Here is a 22225-nt window from a genome sequence, read left to right on the forward strand (position 1 = left end):
ATGCATAACAATAGTGTGCCACATAACATGTGTAGTTCCTCTAAAACTAATGCTGCGTAGTTTATCGTGCATTTTATGTATCTTTACTGCATTTTGTATTTTAGCAATTGTTACTGTATTGTGACTTTAAACTGTTGTAAATGGCTCTGAGTGGCACTTAAAGGGCAGGATAGAAATGTTTATATAAATACATAAAACTGCTTTGCTTAAAACACAGTTTAGAATTGGCAGGCATCTGCGTCAATGTCATGGATGTGATCCAAAGATCCATATGGTGAACTCTACTTTCTCCTATAGATTTGCATGCCTTTCCTTAAAGGTCTAATGAATTTTGTAGTAACTTTATGTATTCAGAGCTAATTTTTTTTCTTTGTGTATAGCATCCTCCTTGATTCACTTTTCATTTGCTAAATCACTGGAAACACTTTTGTACATGTATAAATGTCAATCCAAATTCATAAAATAAAGAACTGCTTCAAATATTAAAACGTCATCATACGGTTAACAAAGTCATCATTCATCAGTCAGTGAACATAACTAACATGTATCTTGCAAGTAAAACTTTTTTCTTACCCAATTAACTTTTTTAAGTGGTTCAAAGTAATAACAGTGACAGAAATCAAGTAGCAGTGTATAAGCACTGAGAAGTTTTGTGTAGAAGCATAACTGCAAAAACAGCCAGTGATTATCTTCACCAACACAGTTATTAATCCTGCAGAAAACAGTGTAAATAGAGGAAATGGTGTGTTAGTGGTTTCCACATTTTAACTCTGAAACAGCCCTGACAAGCCAAACCAATGACCTTCAAGCAGGGAAACATGGCATCTCTTGGTAGATAAAAGAAGCAGGGCAGAGGGAAGGATGTTCATTACTGCTCTGTACTTCTGCTCCTTCACTTGCCTCTGTTTGTAGAGTCTTTAGCTGCCCAGTCCTACTAGCCATCTCGGCCTTTTACAGACAGTGCCAAGGCGGTTCTTGGTATATAGGGGGATCTGAGGGAGAATCTACCATTCTTGCTACAAAAGGGGTGGGGGCAGGGATTAGGGGAAGGGCCATAGGTCTCACTGGTAGAGCATCTGCCTTACATGCAGAAGGTCCCAGGTTCAGTCCGTGGCATCTCCAGACAGCTGCTGCCAGTCAGTGTAGTCAATACTGAGCTAGACAGACAAATTGTCTAACTCATTTTAAGGCAGCTTCCTATGTTCCTCTACTAAATCAGGCTTCTATTTTGTAATCAGAATCAACATATACTCCCAGTTTGGATGGTGTGAAGTGATTAAACACAGAAGTCTCCAATTAACCATGGTTACCCATTTCATCCAAACTGGGAAACAATGGTTACCAGGCTCAGAACAACCTGGGTATTAAGTCAACTTCAAACCATGTCTCAAGATTCTGGCTTGAGCTGAACTTGGTGACCACAGTTTTCCTATTTAGATGAAATGGGTTAATTGGAGACATCTGGATTTCATTAATGGTTAACCATGAAGGGAGGACAGAAGGGGCTACAAGTGCAGGCAAAAGGTTCAGATGGTACTTGGAAATAAAATTTATACTCTAGTATTAATGATACATTTCCAAAGCTTAATTTTGAAAACCAACTTTTATACTGTACCTTAAATCCTAAAGTCATTTTTTTGGTTCCTGATCTTCCTGATGATATCATTGCTATGAAATTAGCAACTATTAGGAAAGCATCATGAGTCAAACAGTGATTAAATTAGTAGTCACTGTGCCAAAAGAGGATGCAATGGGGCAATAAACAGGTCTTACCATGGACAATGATGATCCATTCTCCTAACACAGTGTCCACATCGGCTGCAGTGGTGGGAACGCTTTGGTCTCATCATATTACATTTATTACATAATTCCCAAAAGTCTCTTTCTAAAAAAAGAAAATGCAGATCAGGTTAAAAGAAAATAAAGAATTGTCACTGTTTTTGCTTCCCTTTGGGAATAGAAAACAGACTTTTAGAGTACAAAAATGTCCCTCATATTCATCCAAAACCTTGAAGAGGTAACCTGAATAGTTGAAAGTCTATTTGCTTGATTAAGTTCAAAACATCCACATTTGTTTTTGAGATTTCAGGAACTCTTTTTGAAAGTGTTGTATAGATCTCTTTTTAAGCTTTTCTACACATATATGCACATTCAAAGAGACTTATGGTTAATAAAAAATTAAAATAAAAAATAAAAGTAAAAGAATAAAAAATATAAAAAGTTAAAAACAAAAACAGTACAAAAGGCAGTGGAGCAACACTTTTTAGGAAGAGTACACAACAGAAGCCCTCCAAAAGCCTTCCAAAGTTAAGAACCAAATTCCTGGGAGAAATGTTTTTGACTGGCATCTAAAGATGAATAATGATAGCACTAGGCGTACCTTCCTGGGAAGAGCGGTCCACAAACAGGGGGTGCGTCACTGAGAAGGCCCGTTCTCGTGTTGCTACCCTCTGCATTTCAGAGGGGGCACAAGAAGGGTCTCCAATGCTGAGCACAGGGTTCAGGTTGGTACATATAGGGAGAAGCAGTCTTTGAGATATTGGGGTCCTGAGCCATATAAGGCTTTATAGGTCAAAACCAGCACTTTGAATTGAGCCCAGGAACTAATTGGTAGCCAGTGCAGTTGCGCCAGAATTGGTATTATGTGCTCGAACTGCCTTGTCCCAGTGAGTAGTTTGGCTCGTGAATTCTACACTGTCTTCAAAGGCAGCCCCATGTATAATGCAATGCAGTACTCCAACTCAGAGGTTACCAGAGCATAGACAACAGAAGTCAGGGTATCCCTGTCCAGATAGGGTCGCAGCTGGACCACCAGCTGAAGCTGATAGAAGGCATTCCTAGCCACCGAGGCCCCTTGAGCCTCAAGTGACAATAGTGGATCCAGAAGTACTCCCAAGCTACGTATCTGCTCCTTCAGAGGGAGTGTAATTCCATCAAGATCAGGCTACAACCCCTCCATCTGGTCTAGGGAACCATGCGCTAACAGTGCCTCACTCTTCTTCTACAAGAAGCTTGTAGATTCAGCTTCTGTTTATTGGCTCTTATCCAATCCATTACTGAGACAAGACACCAGTCTAGCATATCCACTGCCACACTTGGAGTTATAAAGGAGAGATAGAGTTGTGTGTCGTCAGCATATTGCCGTCAACTTACTCCAAATCTCTGGATGACCGCATTCAGTGGTTTCATGTAGATGTTAAATAGCATGGGAGACAAAATTGAACCCTGCGGAACCCCACATTGGAGGCTCCCCAAGCATCACTCCCTGACAGCGACCATCCAAGCAGAACCAGAACCACCGCAGAGCAGTGCCATCTACTTACAACTTGGACAGCCGCTCCAGAAGAATACCATTGCTGATGGTATCAAAAGCCACTGAGAGATCAAGGAGGATTAATAGGGACACACTCGCCCTATCTAGATGCATCTAACTGAATTGTACCTATATATGCAATGGGTTGAACATTAATTTTGCTTCTGAGAATGCATTTAATGTTGAAAATGCTCATTCACAAATAAAAGGATTTGCATCCAAAGATTTCCTTCTTCTGGTGGAAGGCAACCTTTGGATGTAACCCATAGGAATGATTATTTGCTATATATGAAGAGGTGGCATAATTTTATTTTCATGCCTGAGCATGTCAAAATTAATGCTTAAAATAAAAGTGACCTGCTCTAAAATAGATATGCAATGAGACAAAATGACATTTACATGGCCTAATGCCTCTCACTACACACAAGTCATATACAGAATTATTTTATAGAATATTTCAACAATTTCTTATTGGATTTATATATATAGACTCAGTTTTAAGTCTTCTGCTGAAAGCTGCCATGTTTTTCATCTTGCTGAAAAATGATATCATTTACACATTGGCAGTATGGAAACCCAATATTCAAGATCATTAAACTAGTAATAATGCCAGATGGGAAACTGATTTTCAATCTGTTCCCATAAAGCCAATGTCACAAAGGTGTTACTCTTTAATAAGAGAGTTACCATTAACAGAAGGCAAGTTTTCCAATGTGATTTAAAACAGGCAACAAAATGCATCTGACCATACCAGTTTGTGCAGTAATACAGAAACAAAGAGATGAAATCATATCTGAAATAATATTCAGTGTATATTAACATGACACAAAACAGTCTATATTACCAGGATACAAAACATCATCCATAATCTCCTTCATTTTTATTTTAAAACAAAGTTTGTAGAACAAACTACTTAAAGCTCTTAATTCAGTGAAATCCAGAGGAGTGTGCGTATCAGAAAGTAGAAGTAGCGAAGTACATTGTGTTTTATTAAAAAGTAAATCTGGAGAATTTAAATCTGTTGGTACAAATCTCTTGGAACCATTTACAGTGGTATTGATGCATGAGCCGTGACTTTAAAAACCATTCTTGCTTTTTCTGAACCTCTAAAATAACCCTATAGTGGCTTACTGACTAATACACTTTGCTTCCACCTATAGCAATTCTAGAAATTCTAGAATCGTATCCCAACCCTAGAATCTGCTTCATCCAGAGAGTGCCCATAGGTCCTTTCCTGTCACGCGCCCATCATTCTACACCAAACATGAACCTACACTATCTTTCTATTGTTCTATTGTTGCTTTCAGCCTGTGACTCTTTTTTCCAGCCTTTGCCCCCTTCCTATTCCAGACCTTCCTTCCTCTCCCTCCTGCCCCTTTGCTACTTAATTTCTCATCCTTTCCAACAGCTTCTTCCCCCCCTTTCAAATCTACACATAGGCATTGTATAGCCCTCACCCCTTTTGACACTTTCAGCCAAAGGTCAAAGTAGCATATATCCGGAATAGGGTTGCTAGGTTCTTGGCCTGAGACTGATCCTGTACCTTTAGAAGAAGAGAAAGTCAGCCAAGTGCAGGTGTTCTTGCAACGCTGTAATGGGAAAAACCACAAGGTGGAATTCTCCCTTCCCCCTGCACAACTTTTAAAGATACAGAAGACCTCTTGGTTGCCAGGCCAGGCTTCCAAGAGGTCTTCTGTATCTTTAAAAGTTGGGGAGGGGGGAGGGAGAATTCCACCTTGTGGTTTTTCCCCTTAGAGAGTTGCAAGAACACCTGCACTTGGCTGACCTTCTCTTCTCCTAAAGATACAGGATCAGTCTCAGGCCATGGACCTGGTAACCCTAATCCGGAACCACTTCCTGGTGGTTGTTTGGCACAATAACTGAGCAGCTTAAAAGCACACAGGACAATTCAATTTTAGAATTGTCATTAAGATGAAAATCACAGAAAATGATAATCCTGAGTGGGGAATGGGGGATCCTCTCAGGTAATTGCAATATGGAGGACGGCAGGCAGGGTATAAATGGAAGAACTGCTTCCTGAGATATCATGGACTCAGGCTGCATTAGGCTTTAAAGGTCAACACCTAACTGAATTTAGCTTGGAAATAAATTGACAACCAGTGGAGCTCATGAAGGATTCAGATTATATGTTTTCAGTGGCTATAAACTGATAAAGGTCAAGCTGCTGCATTCTGGGCTACCTATAATTTCTGGACTGGCTTCAAGGGCATCCCCATGTAAAGCACATTACATGATCAAGTCAAGGGATTAACAGTGCACACATGACAGTAGTAAGGGCTGTAGCTCAGTGGTAGAGTGTCAGCCTTGTGTGCAAAATGTCCCAGGTTCAATCCCCCATGGCATCTCCAGGCAGGGCTGGGAATGTCCCCTGCCTGAAACCCTGGAGAGCCGGTACCAGTCAGTGTACAGAACTAGATGGACCAATGGTCTCACTCTGTATAAGGCAGCTTCCTATGGTAGTGACCGAATTATTAATTTCTATCAACCAAAGCTGATAGAACACTCTCCTGATCAGAATGAACTCCAGGAACACCCCAAACTATGAACCTGCATCGACAGCTGGCATTTTCCCTAAACCTCAGTAAACTGAAGTGTCCACCATCAGCATCTCCATCTCCTTTGATTCATTTTCAGTCTATTTACCTTCCTTCAGTCCATTACTGACTTCAATCATTCAAGGATTCCACTTTTATAATTTTATACCTTTAAAGTCTTCCAACAGCCTGAATCCAGGAAACTTTAAGGGTTGCCTCCACCCATATGAACCTACTCTCACACTTTGCTCAGCACCAGTGGCACTCCCCCATGTCCTGCTGCCATCTGAGCTTTCAAGGATAAGCATGCGCAATGGTGTTTTCTTGGTAGTTGCACATTAGTTTTGGAAAGCCATCCTCAGGAAAGCCTGCGCAGTACAATCTTTGGTTGGCCATGTACCAGAACACAAAATTGGCTCTTTGGTACTAGCCACGGACTTCCGGGAAGGGTGATTCGCCTGTGCTGCCTCTGAGACAAGCTCTTGTCTCAGAAGAAGCTTTTTCAGCTTTAATCAGTCAGAATGTGTTTTTTTTGACTGGTTAAGATTTTCTCCCGGTCAGGGAGAAACGTGAGATTAACCACAAAGCCTGTTTTTGTTGGGAGGACTGGATTTCATTAATTTATGAGAGAAAGTTCAGCCAGCGAATGCCGGACGGACTTCCATCAAAGCTCTTGCTGATTAAGCGACACGTTTATCTTTTCTTCAAAGAAAAACGAACTAAAAGGCAAGCATCCTTCTTTCCATTTTTTTTTTTACTTGGTTTAAATTGTTGCACCAAAAAGAGATTTGTCAATGAATCAGCTATAAAGAACTGGGTGAGTTAAAAAATTTCTCTTTCACTCACGAAACTAAGGAGGAAAGAAATCGAAAAAAGCTTATCTTTGTTTTTATTGCAAAAAGCAGGCCTGGAAGTGCATTCTAAAGATATTAACGGAAGAGGGATTTTTATTTCGAGGAGGGAAAAAAATAAACAAATTTGATTTATGAACTTTGGAGTATTATGTCTGGAACTATTTTTTTTTTTTGGTCTATTTCATTTTGATGAATCTGCTTACTCACGACGCCACTAACTGTTTGAAGCTGGGAACTAAACTTGTTTTGTTTTCCGGAATATATAAGAGATAAGACAGGCTGTATTGATGTCTGCAAGCCTGAAACATTAACCCAATTGTGGCTGAAATAATTTTTTGTTTTTGTGGTTTTAAGAATGACAACCAGGAAAGTGACTGAGACCATGGAAGAAATTATGTTTCAGAAAATAATGAGTGAGATTGAGATAATGAAACAAACCCTGAGACAGGGCAGACAGGAGATGAAAATTGAACTTAGCAAAATGATGCAGGAGTTTAAAAAAATAGGGGATTCTGTGAAAGAGGATTTTGATGGGATTAGAGATAAGAAAAGAAAAATTAAAGGGAAGATACAAGCCATGGAGACTGGAACAAATGAGGAATTGGAAAAAGATCTGGAGTTTACGGATGTTAGAAATAAAGTTTACTGTTTGGAATTCAACATTGTCTCTGAAGAAACTAATGAAGATATTAGTGATAAAGTTATCAACGTCTTGGATAATTTTCTTGACTGGAATGATGTGATGGAGCTTGACATAGAAAAAATCTATGGAATTAATTACAAATATGTGACAATGGAAAAACTCTTAAGAGATGAGCCAGTGCATTTTGTAAAAAAGAAGAGCAGAGAAGTGACTTTACAACAATATTTCAGCAACATATTTAGAATTGATGGCAAGGACATATTTGTGAAGGGGGAAATTCCCATCAGACTCTTGTTATATGACTATGGCTATGACAGCAAGATCATCATGAGATACTGATAATGGATGAGTGGATACTGAAACCACTGGATTTAACAGGACTATTGAAGATGGAAGATGGAATTAATATTGATAATGGAAGAATGGTTATGGAAATTATTGGACCTAATAGATTCGACGAGATGGATTAATCGATATGTTTATTTGGATTATGGCTATGACAACAAGATTATTATGGGATACTGATAATGGAAGAATGGCTACTGAAATTACTGGATTTAACAGGATTATTGAAGATGGAAGATGGAATTAATATAGATAATGGAGGAATGGCTATTGAAATTACTGGACCTAACAGATTTGAATCAGATGGATTAAGCGACATGTTTATTTGGAGAAAAATTGAAAGATATATCTCTCAAGGAATTGAAATCTCTTTTGGACTTTTTGTGGAAAGAATAAAGTAATGTTTATGAGATTTGATGATTAATTAAGATAACTACTGGAGGAAAGTGATTTTGTAATATAATTTTAGAGACAGGATTGTTATATATTGTAGATCTATGGTTGATCTGCGACAAATCGGAAGTCAACATATTTTTTTGTATAATTGTTTTTGTTTTGTGTTTTTTGTTTTTGAAAATTTGAATAAAAATTATTTAAAAAAAATGGCTCTTTGGAAAGGTATGTGGGAATGGTCTGATTTCTGGGCATGTTACTGACAGCAGTGAACTGGTGTACGGGAGCTGACCTCCTGACACTGGTGTCACTGCAGATTACCAGGACTGGAATGGGGTGTGGGCAGGGAGGCGGGATTCGGGGTGTGCAGATGCACCAGTAGAAGCACCAGAATGACTCTGATGGTGCGTCCATGTAGCCCACTGCACCACCCCAACCCTGTTCAGGCACGCTGCAGCGATGCTGCTGTCAGGAGGACAGCTTCACTACACCACACCAGCTGCTACTGGCTACCAATGCATTTTTACTTTAATAATATACATTATTACTTTAATTTGTTGTTCACTGCTTTGAATGTCAAGTATTTTTAATGGATTAGCAGGACACATAGTCTTTGACATTACTGCTGCTACTAAATAAATGCCACCATCACACCTGGTGCAAACAGAAAGGAGCAACAGAGCTTGATGCCATTAGCATAACAACTGTGCTTTGCCCCAAATCCCTGGGCAACCTCATCCAGTGGTTTCCTGTAGCGATTAAAGAGCATGGGAAATAAAACAGAAGAACCCTCAAAATACCACAGGTGATTACATTGTAGTCTATCTGCATCACCTTCTGGAACCTCCCTGTGAGAAAGAACAGAACCACTGCAATGCACTGCACTGCTCACTCAGTCCATGAAGGATATTATTGGTTGATTATATTGAAAACTGCTGAGAGATCTGGGAAAATCAACAGAATCACATGCCCTGCTCAGGGTGACCACGGTTGTTTCTACCACAAACCCTGCTGGAAACTCAGATTGAAATGAATCAATATTTTTGAAACTACACCTTTTTTTAAACAACAACAACAACAACATAAAGTAATGTCTGTACCTGTAATTGGTATCTTTGGGCTTTCAGGTAGTCTCCCTGGATCAGCTACTGAGGCTCTCAGTAATGAGACAACACAGAACAGTGCAAATAGATAGTAACCTGTAAACAATAATGGCAGTTTTCTGAATGGAAATTGAACAGGCTTTTCTGATATTATTGAGGAAAAGGAATTATATACACGTCTCGGAAGGTTCATAATCAAACCACTCTGCCTTTCTTACATGGAAGCAAAAGAAAATGGGGGGGGGGGAGAGAGAAACAGACCAAGTTTTGCTACAATAATAAACAGCAATAATATAATCCATGGGTGGGCCAATCTGCAGCACCAGTGGCAGAGGCAGGATTTGTTGCACTCATGGTCAGGAAAAGGGAGGCCAACAGACATGGCAATGGCAGAGAATCTTGCCTACACTATTATTTTCCTCTCCTTTATTCCCATATTGCTTCCCAGCTTAGCAGACTATGAATACAGCCACACTGCATATATACTGCCGCCCATATAAAGTGGAGCTATCCCAATCTTTGGATTTTTACTTGCAGCATACTTGGGGGGGAAAAAGGCTGTCTATCACTGATATAATCTTACCAATACAAATGGCACTGAGGGAAAATGACAATAATCAATTACCACAGGAGTCAGTCAATACTACCAGAAGGTATCATGCCAGGAACACTAATCCCAAAACAGCATAATGACGCCTTATCTGGTTTGTGAATTCCTTGTACCTCTCAAGGCTACTTTAGTGAATTAATGCCAAAGTTAAGTGCAGCACATTTTTAAAAGTTACTCAATTCTAGATTGCCGTTTGGGAGGGGGGACAAACACTGCCCATCTGAGGATGGAACATAGCAGGAGGCACACACACAACAAGCACTATGTCATCGAGAGTGTGAAAAGCAAAAGGCAATTCTGCTTGTAGCATAAAACAGAAAAGCAATTATTTTGTTGCACTAGGAGATGCCTGCCCATGCACTCAGTCAGACACTGATCCATCTAGCCCATTCTGACTGTCACAAGCTCTCCAAGGTATCAGGTAGAAGTATTACCTAGCCCTGCTACCCAAAATCCTTTATCTAGAAATGGCAGGAACTGAACCTGGTATCATCTGCACACAGAGTATGTGCTCTTCCACTAAAATATGCCCCCTCCCACTTGGCCTGGATGCACATTGGGATGTACAGGGGAATGTTCATCACCACTTGGAAGCATACTCAAAATTGCATTCTTGTTTGCATACAAATGCACATTCTCGTCAGTTGTTTGCCCTCATCCTCTGATTGTCTCTGTGATTCCAGGCTGGTTGGGATAATGTGGTGAAGACACTTGCAGAATGGCTGTGCAGAGGCAAGGAAAAATGTGCAACAAGAGAACAAGGTAGGGGGTTTGGGAGAACCCTTTGATATTCCTGAAATCACTCTCAAACTTGTTTACAAGCAAAATTTTGGCACAGCGCTCTCCATCTTCCCTTTTCTTCACATCATCACAGTGGCTTCCTGTCACAGAAGCTATGTCAACTTCAGCTTCTAATCCTTACTGTTATGGATCTTCATCACCTCTCGGCCCTGATTATTCTTTCTCCCTTGTCTTCTCCTTGCTCCATCTGTTCTGCACAATCTCATCTACCGCCAGCAACCTTCTCACTCCTGCTCCCATTTATATCTCCATGCAGTCTGCTACACTGCTTTCTATATCTCTTCTCCTGAGAATATAGTCAGTGCAAAAGGTTGATACATAGCATATCGGACAAATGCTGCAGAAATATCAATCTTTGTTAAATTAGCTTATCTGAACACAGTTAGAATCACTGCTGCTTTGTTTATAAAATGTGATGAAAAGATTAATGATAATTTTTCCCTCTTCACCATGAGTGGTAAGTTTTATGGATTCAGTTAAAAGTTCTCTTTAAAGAAACTGACCTCTTCCTTCAGAATCATCAAAAAGCTAAGTACACTAAAGTGTAGAAATATGTGCCTTTGATTGACTAATTGGGTAATTAGCTAAAAGCCAAACAGACAATAATTAAAAATCTTTAACTGACTGCACTGGTACACAATCTGGGTGGAATAAAAGTAGTAGTGAGAAACGTGACTTACACAATATTGCAACCACTGATATATGCCCCTCTTCATAGTGTGGAAGGAGGATGATTTTTGGAATGAAGAATGTGTTGAAAAGCCAGACAAAAATAATCAGGCCCATACAGAACCAGCCCTGAGGATCAACAACAAAGTGAATCCGGAGTCCCATTGTACATAATCTGGAGGCAGCTTGCTCCACACAGAAAGAGGAAAATAAGCCTAAAGAGGGAAATAATTGTAATTATAATTAGTTTAGCAGTATTATGAAAGTTCCCAAGCCATGTCGGTAATACACAAATGAATGGTAGCACATGTGAAGGAAGCACTCTTCAGCTGGAGATGAAAAGAAAAACTTAAATCCAGGAAGCTGCCCTTTCACAGAAGAGATGCCACTATATATACTTTAAGAAATCAAACAGGATTACCCAAATCAGTGAATGACCTTTAGCCTCTCAGTTAATATTGTTCAGAATCAATCTTTCACAATCAAGTAATCTGACAGACTGCCAATCCCCCATCTCCTGTTGTCCACTAAATTTGCAATCCTATGCACGCTTTCTTGAGACCAAGTCACATTAAATTCAAAGAGATTTACATTTGAGTAAACATTTCTTAAAATTATAATTATGTATTTAGGGGGGTTTATCTGCAACATACAGTTCCTAGGGTAGTTTACAAAACATTTAACAATAAAATACAACAACAACAATAATAAATGATTTTGTTTTTAAAAAAGTGAAACAACTGAAAGTTTTGAAAGCCTGGGAAAATAAAACAGTGTTTGCCTGGTGCTGATAAGATAGCTCGGGTGCGAGGTGATTCTCTTTGGGAAGGGAATTGCAAAGGCAGGGCGTCAGCATAGAAAACCCAGCTGCTACTTGCATTACTTTAAAGGGTAAAGGCCCTCAGAAATGACTTTCAGTTGTGGACAACTGTGGTCGTTTTTTCCACGCAAAAGACGATGCAACTGGCATCCCAACCTCAGAGGAACTCCGTGACACTAAGACCACTTGGTCTTTAATGGAGAACCACCTCCAAATGACAATCCTGATCCAATCTCAGCCAGAAGAGATTGACTTCTATATCCCTGAACAGTCAAGTCACATACCTACAGAACCTCTGCCTTGTTAGGATTAAGCTTCAGTTTACTGATTCTCATCAAGTCCATTACAGATTCCCGACTCTGATTCAACAGTTCTGCAGCTTCATCTGAAATCAGATGTAAAACTGAAATAAGAGCTGTATGTCATCAGGATACAAATAGTACCTAAATTCCTGGATTTCTCAGTAGTTTTTTGGAGATGTCAGAGAACACAGGAGACAGGACGAAACAGAACCGTGTGAAACTTCATAGCACCACTGCCAAGCAGTTGAGCAATCGGTCATCCAACACCACCTTCTGGAACTGGCCATCCACATAGCAGTAGAACCACTGCAATGGAGGAGACCCACTTCATATCTCTTTTTTCCCACCCCTTTTAGGAGTCTGGTTTTAATTTGGTTCCTCAGACAGATTTTTATTGACCTGGAACTATATCAAATCAGGTCTAGATAATCTGACTCATTCAACAGTGCCCAGGGTTGCACATCTGCTTAGCACCTTGGCTAAAAGGGAGATATTTGCATCTGGCTGATGGTGGTTGCATTCTGCAGGGGCCCAGTGTAGTTTTTTTTAGTAGTATCACAACCATCAAGTTAGTCGGAACAGCCCTCTCATAGAGGCATTAATCACATCCTGGACTCAGCTGCATAATCCCCTTCTGGCAGATGATATTAGCCACAACAGGCAAGGATCTAGCAGACACCTCTCTAAGCACCTCATCCATATCCTAAAGTCTGATCCCACTAAACCAGACTAAAAGATGTTCTAAAGATATCCCTTGACTAAATTGTAGAAACTGTGGCATCTAAGTCAGGGCAAAAACAAACATCCCTGGGCTAGGGCTTCAACAAGAGTGCTTGCCATGCCAAATGGAAACTCCAAGGCGCCTAAAAAATCTCTCAGCTGCCATCAGCCTCAGATTACATCAGCCAGACAATCCTAATATGTCCACCATTCCTACGGAGACTACTGTCAGTCTTAATCTCACCAGGAAGCGATTGATCATGGCAATGGAATCAAACTCCCACAGGTACAATTAAATCAACATGTTCAAGATCAGGCTGTAAGCGATCACAGATTTTAAACAGATTAAAGGTGCATCTAAACAGCAGTTATACTAGTTGCTATTATACTAAACAGCAACTAATTTCACACTCTAGCTCCAAACCCAAAGAACAGTCAAATGTGTTTCATATATCTCTCCCCAATCCCCAAACACCTCCTATTTAAATTCTGCAGCTGCATCCAATTAAGAATTCAGAGAGTTAAATTTAAAGTATTGCATAGTCGTATACCTTCCTACGTGTCAAACTGCATTTCTTCTGCTGCATCTACACCCTGTCACTGAACTCCACCTAAATTCCTCCCTTCCTGGAATCTCACAGATTGCATAAACAGGCTTTCTAATCTTATAAATTGCCCAGCATCTAGCTTTAAATAGCTCTTGCAACTCCTTTATTTCTGTGAACTCCATCAAGTACATGAAACCAAAAACAGAGGAAGTTGCCAAATGCACTTTGCTGTATTTTGCCAGAAGTACTCATTACTTCATTATTAACAACATTAGGTGTTGTTTCAGCTAATTTCTTTGCTGTTCACATTAACAGATCTTGTATGTCTTACAATATTTACCCCATCGGGCAATTGGCATTAACATTTTCTTTTTGCCATAGTTATAAGGTTTCTTCTTATCACAGAGGTGTTGGCTGGCAATGGCATTGCTAGGAGCAGCCATCATCACTGCTAGATCAGTTCTCCTTTTTACCACTGTTATTGTACTTTTGCCATTGATCCTGGGAAGGCATAGGATACCAACCAGTTACACTAGGGATGGGAATCCTGTGGCCATCCCAATGTTGTTGGACTCTAATTCCCATCAGTCGCATTCAGCACAGCCAATGGTCAGGGATGACAGAAGCTAGAGACCAACAACATCTGGAGGTTTTCCACCCCCGAGTTATACTGATGTAAGCTCCTATATAGCTGTGACAATCCTAAATGCTTCTAAGAGAATAACCACCACTGAATACAAAGCAAGCATGATTAGGATCATGCTGTAAGTTGCCTATCTGCCAATTAGTCTCCTGGTGGCAGCAAGAGTGATTAGGCCCACAAATACTTATAACAATAAAGAGCATGAGTTGTGAAACCACTTGCTACAGAATTTAGAAAAAAGCAAGAATTACAGATAGGGTTGCCAGGTTCAGGGCCTGAGACTGATCCTGTATCTTTAGGTCCTCTTGGTCCAAAAGGTCTTCTGTATCTTTAAAAGTTGTGCAGGGGGAAGGGAGAATTCCACCTTGTGGTTTTTCCCATTACAGGGTTGCAAGAACACCTGCACATGGCTGACTTTCTCTTCTCCTAAAGATACAGGATCAGTCTCAGGCCCTGAACCTGGCAACCCTAACTGCAGAGGATAGGACTATTACTATCAAAGTGGTGTAGAGAGGGAATACTCCTTCATTATCTGTACTCTCTGAAAACAAAGACATTTTTGTTTCAATAAGCTTTTCTAGCTGCCTCAAGGGTTTATTTTGTATTGTTTTGAAACCTATTTTAGCTATTCACGTTTTGTACTGGTTTTTTTTTAAAAAAACTATTCTTAGCCACGTTTATCGTGTGTTGACAAATAACTTTGAGAAGCATGTAAAAGGTGTTTTATAAATAAATAAATTCAACCTGTTTCTGTGGGTAATAATAAAAAAAGACTGTCAGGGTGTTGGTAATTTTTTCTTTGCAGTAAGTGTGTTTTCAAAGTGACAGTGATGTAAACCAAGCACCCTTTTGTAAATAATATAATGAAATAAATAATCCTAAGGCCACACAAATATGTACAATAGTAGACAATTCCCACCTTCAATTACACTACCAGTATCAAATACTGCAAATCTCAGCCAACTCCAGAACTGAAGCCCATGCTTTCATAGCCAGTAACAATTATTCCCATCAGGCCTACTACAGAAGTTGGTGAATACCCACAGTTGCAGTCCAGATGACATCATTGTTACAGGATCCAGTGATGAAGATCATATGAAGAATCTGGCACACGTTTTCAAGAGACTGAAAGAATATGGATTACGAGTAAACATTGAGAAATGTAAATTCTTCAAAGAATCAGTTACATACTGTGGACATACTACAGATGCCAAATGACTACACCAGTCACCTGAAAAAATAGAAGCTTGGAGGCACTTTGCCCAGAGAGTCCCACAAGTGCCTTTCCCTGGCAGTAAAAGTACAGTTAATATTGGGCACATATCTTTGCTGTATTGTTTTTGGTGCCAGCAAGAAACCTTTTTGTTTTAGCAAGCCTAGCCAGGCATGTAATTTTAGCATGCAGTTTTTAAAATGCAATTTTAGTAAGCATAATTGTTTTAAAATTACTGATTGTTTTTTTAAAATGTAACTTTTTTTAGTTGGCATTTTGTTTTTAATTGGTATTTTTAAGGATTATTTTAGATTGTCCTTTGTTAACCACTTACAGAGTTTTTGTTTCTATAAGGGGTATATAAATTTTGTTAAATAAAAAATAAAATAAACAATAATTAAGTAATGAAAACTTTGCTGCCCTTTCAACTGCCTGAGGTGACTGCCTCATTCTGCCTATTAGTAGGGCCAGCCCTTATTAATAGGGCATGCGGACAAAACACTGCCACTCTTTGGCAAGTGCAACAAGCTCCAGCCTTTCTCTCAGCCTTGGAAGTACAGGTGTGGGCAGGGATTGTCCTGGTAGTTGTGTAGTGACTCCCACCTCCACCCCAGCTCTAACACTGGGTGAAAGGCTGGGGTTGTTTGATGGCTCCAAGCATTACAGCAGCTGCTGAAATTACCATTAGGCAGAGCCCACCAGGGCTGATGCTTACTGCACTGCAACCTCTGACACCACCTGGTATTGCTGCTCCCTGTCATTGGGTCACACACACACACACACACACACACATACAAGCACTAGCGTGCCAGTCATTCCCTCCCTCTGAATGTGCTTACTGTGCATTCGGATGGGGATTGTGCAGCCACCATCTTACATCTCCCAAAATGCAATGCCTGAAATAAGGCATTGCATTGTTGGAGATAGAGGATGGCTGCTTCCTGGTGCTGATTGGCACACAGCAGCCAAAAACACTGCTGGGTAAGCATATTCGGGAAGAGAGGAAGGTGTGCATGGCAGGAGCCATATCAGACAGGGGCCCCATGGAGTGGGGGCACTGGCAGCAGTCATGGGTGAGGGCCCAGGCTGGTAAATGGAGGCCAGCAGTAGGACTATGCTGAGTGTCCATTCAAGCTTGGCACCAGCCCTATGCATCACAGAGGCAATAGAAGGGTATTGCCTGAACTGAGTACACACACACCCAACTTCCTGTTTCATAGTAGAAAAGGGAGTGAGGAGCTTCCTTCGCTGCTGCACTGCTTAGGCTCCTGGAGCATCTCAGCAGCCAAGCCAGCAAGTTGCCTGCCACCCAAGAAGGGAGCAGTGGCTTTCTTGGCCACTTGCTGTCCAGGAGCCAGGAACACCTCAGCAGCACAGGTAGCCCAACCAGCAAACTCCCTGCCTCCTTGAAGATAACTTTCTTGGCCATTGCCTGGCCAAGGCAGCTGGATCTCCTCAATTGCACAGCAGCTACACCAGCAAGCTCTGTGTATATGTAAAGTGGGGCTGTCCTTGGCCACTATACCTGGAGCACCTTGACTTTACAGTGGCCAAAATGGCAACCCCTGCCACCCTTTCCATCTCCAAACGTGGATCTGGGAAACCTTACAGGCTTACATGTTTTTGCTTGCCACAGCGAGGGTGCCACCACCCTCTGGTGAGAAAAACAAGCTCCAGTTTTCCTCTCGACTTGGAGCTGCAGAGGTGAAAGGGGTTCATTTCATCACTTGTGCCCTGATCCTCAGCACCTTCCAAGATCCAAGCTTTGGGGAAAGGCTTTGGCTGACCGTCATGTCAACCATGAGGAAGATATATTGGACTTGCAGATTGTTCTGGTGTTGGAGACTGAAGCTTCTCAATAAGCAGCCCAGGGCTGCTGTCCCTTCCAGTTGTGATGGGGAGAGAGGAGAAGGAGGAAGAAGAGGAAACAATGTCCCCAGACCACCCCATTCTCACCTTTCCCCAGATCGCCTCCCAGTCTTCCAGACCAGAGATCCCTCCCCATACCCGCAGCGAAGTGTAGGGGGTCAAGGAGTGTCCTAGCAACAGCGCCGCCTCCCGGCACCTGGCGTCACTCTTATCTCATTCACTCACCGGTGGGAGGCTCAGCCGACCCTCATGTACTCAACTCGGCCGTGCTCCGGCTTCCGCAGTAGTTATGCGCATGCGCACCAAATGGAAGAAAAAACTCAGCTCTCAGGAGGGGGAGGGGCACGGCCAGGCGGGCGGGCGCACCTCGCTGGGCGAGACGCCGCGCTTCACGCCCTTCGCGGTAAAAGATCGGCGACTTCTTGGCGCTTTTGCAGGCTTCGTAACACGGGAGTCTGTAAAGGGTGATCGTTCCTCCTGTCCCCCCCAAAAAGCTGGAAGTATGTAGGCAGCAGTAGAACTATGGAAATTGGGCAAGTGCTCACTGAACGCAGTGAGACTCTCTTCTGAGTAAATGGAGAGATGCCACTTGCAAATGGCATCAGGGTGATTTGGAGCTTTGGTTGTGGATCCAAACTGCTAAAAAAAAAATTGGGTTTTCGTAAGCGATTCAGCAAAGCACCTTTCACGTTAGCGTCATAACTCTGAGTCTTAATTTTTAAAAACTCCAATTTTTAGTTAAATGTTACAAGTTGAAAATTACTTTTATCATTAATTCGGAATTACTGATGTCGGCTGGTTCTGTGCTTGTCACCGTGAGCTGGAGTTCTGGTTGTAATCCTAAACACACATGATGTTGTTCTTATATATGCCCTCAAGTCGATTCCAACTTATGGCAACTCTATGAATCCTTTTTTGGTTGTATTCATAGGGTTTTCATGGTAAGAAGTATTCAGAGGAGGTTTATCATTGCCTTCCTCTGAGGCTAGTCCTCTCCAGCTGGCTTACATCATATTAATGCGGAGTAACTCGTTATTAATGCTAATTATAGGTCTTTCATGTAAAAAGAACTGAAAGAACGGAAATTTTAACCCTACTTGTCTGCCAGTGTTGTTGTTATGTGCTTTCAAGTCGATTACGACTTATGGCGACCCTATGAATCAGCGACCTCCAAGAGCATCTGTCATGAACCACCCTGCTCAGATCTTGTAAGTTCAGGTCTGTGGCTTCCTTCATGGAATCAGTCCATCTCTTGTTTGGCCTTCCTCTTTTTCTACTCCCTGCTGTTTTCCCCAGCATTTCTGCCAGTGTAGAACGATTAAATTATTTTAAGGGTGTAGTGGTTTGAGTGTTGGACTATGACCTGGGAGACCAGGGTTCGACTCCCCACATAGCCATGAAGCTCACTGGGTGACCTTGGGCCAGTCACTGCCTCTCAGCCTCGGAGGAAGGCAATGGTAAACCACCTCTGAATACCATTTACCATGAAAACCCTATTCACAGGGTCACCATAAGTCGGAATTGACTTGAAGGCAGTAAAAAAAAGGGGGAGTAACTCGTTTGTGATAAATTATCTGCAATATGTGCCCAAACAATGGGAATCTTCTCATAGGAAAGACAAGAATTCTCATTGGAAGCAATGTAAAGTCCCATAGAAATTAATGAGAGCTCTGAAGGCCAACTGCATATGACTGGGCTCCAGTGAAATAAAACAGGTACATATAACATACAAATCAAGTGAGTAATGGATCTTTAGGGAGAATAGAATTGGTACAGGAATAGAATGCATCATCAACCACATGGTAACCTTGAGAAACTGGAATAATAATATAATATAATAATAATAATAAATGTAAAACATGGAAGCACCCTCAGTCAAAACACTGGCATCTCCTGGATTATGTAATTGTCCGTGCCAGAGATTGTCGTGATGTACTTCTCACTAGGGCCATGACGAGTGCTGATGACTGCTGGACAGATCACCGATTAATTTGATCCACTATGGCCATTAATATTGTTCCTCAATGTAGGCTCCAAGGAAGAAAACCAAGGCGTAAAATGAACATCCATGCCCTTCAAGATCCTATTAAGCAAGCCTGCTTTCAAGCAACTCTCAAGAAACATCTACTGACTGAACTCCGTGAAAATGTCAAGGAACACTGGATTAAACTGAAGACATCCATTATTGCAGCATATGAACAAACTATTAGATACCAAACTAAGAAACATCAGGATTGGTTTGATGAGAATGATAGTAAGATTGAACATATCATCAACAAGAAAAGGAAAGCCTTCCAGATATGGCAGAAAGACATTAATTGTGCTGCTAAGAAAACAAATCTATGCCAGTGCAAAGGCTGAGGTCCAAAGAAGAACTAGAGAACTTAAGAACACCTGGTGGATAAAGAAAGCTCAAGAAATCCAACACTTTGCAGATACTCATAATGCATGGGGCTTTTTTAATGCCACAAAGGCCATCTATGGACCAACAAATTACGGTACAAATCCCTTACGTTCAATGGATGGTACCAAACTTCTTAAGGATAAAGAGTCTATTGCACTGTGCTGGAAAGAGCACTACCACGACCTCCTTAATCGTAACTCTATCATGGCTGATGAGGTCTTCTCTCAAATTCCACAACAACAAACTAGAGACGAGCTTGCAGTATCCCGTAATTTGGATGAAGTCAGTAAAACCCATCAATCAAATGAAGAACAACAAAGCTAGTGGACCTGATGGGATTCCTGCTGGTCTTTAAAGAAGGTGGGCCTGAACTTACACAACAACTTCATAAGCTCATCGAAAAAATCTGGATGAGGGAGGAGATCCCAGAAGACTTTAGGGATGCCATAATTATCACTCTTTTTAAGAAGGGTGATAGAACAGATTGCGGGAACTATCGAGGCATCTTTCTCTTGCTACCACAGGTAAAATCCTTGCAAGGATCTTCGCAAATTGCCTCCTGCTGATCTCAGAGGATGTCCTCCCTGAATCTCAAAATGGTTTCCACCCTTCCAGGGGGACAGTGGACATGATCTTCACTGCACGACAGCTTCAAGAAAAATGCCAGGAGCAGAATTGACCTTTATATATGGCGTTTATTGATCTGACTAAGGCCTTTGATACTGTGAATCGAACCGTCCTCTGGACCATCCCTTCTGAAAACTGGATGCCCTGATAAATTTGTGAGTATTTTGCGACTCCTTCATGACTACATGACAGCAACAATTTTGGACAATGGCTTTCAGAGCGATCCATTCAGAGTCGGATCAGGCGTAAAACAGGGATGCGTCATTGCTCCCACCTTATTTGCTATCTTCATTGCTATGATTCTACACCTTATTGAGGGGAAACTTCCTACTGGTGTGGAAATCATATATTGAACAGATGGAAAGCTTTTTAATCTCAGTAGGCTGAAAGCAAAAAGTAAGGTAATGTCAACTTCTGTTGTAGAACTTCAATATGCCGATGATAATGTAGTCTCTGCACATTCAGAGAAAGATCTTCAAACTATCCTAAATGTCTTTGCAGAAGCATATGGAAAGCTTGGCCTCTCACTTAATATTAAAAAAACCAATGTGCTTCATCAACAGGTGCAAACTAGTCCCTCTGTAGCACCATCAATCCAGCTTAATGGTGTGACACTGGAGAATGTGGATCATTTCTCCTATCTCGGCAGCCATCTCTCTGTAAAAGCTGACATTGACGCTGAAATTCTGAGCTCTGCGAGTGCCGCATTCTCCCAAATGAAGCGTAGAATGTTCGAAGATCGGGATATTTGCTGGGAGACCAAAATGCTTATTTACAAAGCCATTGTACTACCCACCTTACTGTAAGCCTGTGAAACATGGACCATTTATAAACACCACTCCCAACTTCTTGAAAGATTCCACCAACGCTGCCTCTGGAAAATTCTGCAAATTATTGGGAAGACAGATGGACTAATGTTAGCATTTTGGAAGAAGCAAAGACTACCAGTGTTGAAACAATGATCCTTCAACATCAACTTTGCTGGACCAGCCATGTTGTTTGAATGCCTAATCACTGTCTTCCAAAGCAGCTACTTTACTCCCAACTTAAGGATGGAAAATGGAACATTGGTGGACAGCAAAAGAGGTTTAAAGATGTTCTTAAAGCGAATCTAAAAAAATGTAACATGAACACTGACAACTGGGAAGTCTTGGCCCATGAATGTCCCAAATGGAGGTCAGCGGTGCTGTAGACTTTGAAGAAGCACGAATACAGGGCGAACGGGACAAACGAGCTAAGTGGAAGGCACATCAATCAAATCCTCATCGTGACTATCTTCCATCTGGAAACCTATGTCCTCACTGTGGGAGGCTGTGTGGATCCAGAATTGGCCTTGCACAGTCACTTACGGACCCACTGTTAAAGACCTTATCTTGGAAGACAATCTTACTTGGCCACGAGTGATTGCCAATGAATGAACCTTGAGAAACTAGAATAATGCCCCCTAAGACTAGAACAGATTTGAAACTGGAATGTTGCCCCTGGGACTGAAATAATAGATTTGGTATTAGGATTGTGGTCAATGGGACAGAGTGAAATGATGACCACTCCCAAGGATCATCATTCCAGTCCTCATGGGGGCACCACGGGATGTTCTATTCCTGTGGTCCATTTCATTCCCTCTAAGAATCCATTTCTTGTTTTATTTGTACCTTTCTTGTATTTCAATAGACCCTAGTCATGTCAATTGGAATTTGGAGCTCCCATTATTTTTCTATGAGCCTTCAGGTAGCTCTCATTGTTTCCAGCAGAGCTTGGAAAAGTTACTTTTTTGAACTACAACTCCCATCAGC

General features: G+C 41.3%; 1 protein-coding gene across 17 annotated transcripts in view; it reads right to left on the reverse strand.

Annotated features, from left to right (window-relative positions):
• Positions 1 to 22225, reverse strand: part of ZDHHC21 (zinc finger DHHC-type palmitoyltransferase 21) — an 81147-nt gene that overhangs the window by 53989 nt on the left and 4933 nt on the right. For 4 of the 17 annotated variants that reach the window (XR_009763122.1, XR_009763111.1, XR_009763117.1 and 1 more), the window contains exons 1-5: positions 14017 to 14092; positions 11298 to 11501; positions 9204 to 9302; positions 1774 to 1885; positions 574 to 712 (exon numbers count right to left, since the gene is read on the reverse strand). Coding sequence is in view for 2 of the 17 variants with exons in the window: in XM_061630124.1 (XP_061486108.1) it covers positions 574 to 712; positions 1774 to 1885; positions 9204 to 9302; positions 11298 to 11501; positions 14017 to 14041 (579 nt within the window). In the remaining 15 variants the exon portion in view is untranslated. Of the gene's footprint in view, positions 1 to 573; positions 713 to 1773; positions 1886 to 9203; positions 9303 to 11297; positions 11502 to 12390; positions 12492 to 12549; positions 12748 to 13372; positions 13565 to 13679; positions 13732 to 14016; positions 14093 to 15363; positions 15445 to 16371; positions 16388 to 17149; positions 17167 to 17488; positions 17505 to 17539; positions 17556 to 17626; positions 18041 to 22225 lie in introns of those variants that run through there. The other 13 variants (XR_009763147.1, XR_009763140.1, XR_009763168.1 and 10 more) reach the window with 13 other exon arrangements.

The sequence above is a fragment of the Rhineura floridana genome, chromosome 1 (genome assembly GCF_030035675.1).
Source record: "Rhineura floridana isolate rRhiFlo1 chromosome 1, rRhiFlo1.hap2, whole genome shotgun sequence".
NCBI classification, from domain to species: Eukaryota; Metazoa; Chordata; class Lepidosauria; order Squamata; family Rhineuridae; genus Rhineura; species Rhineura floridana.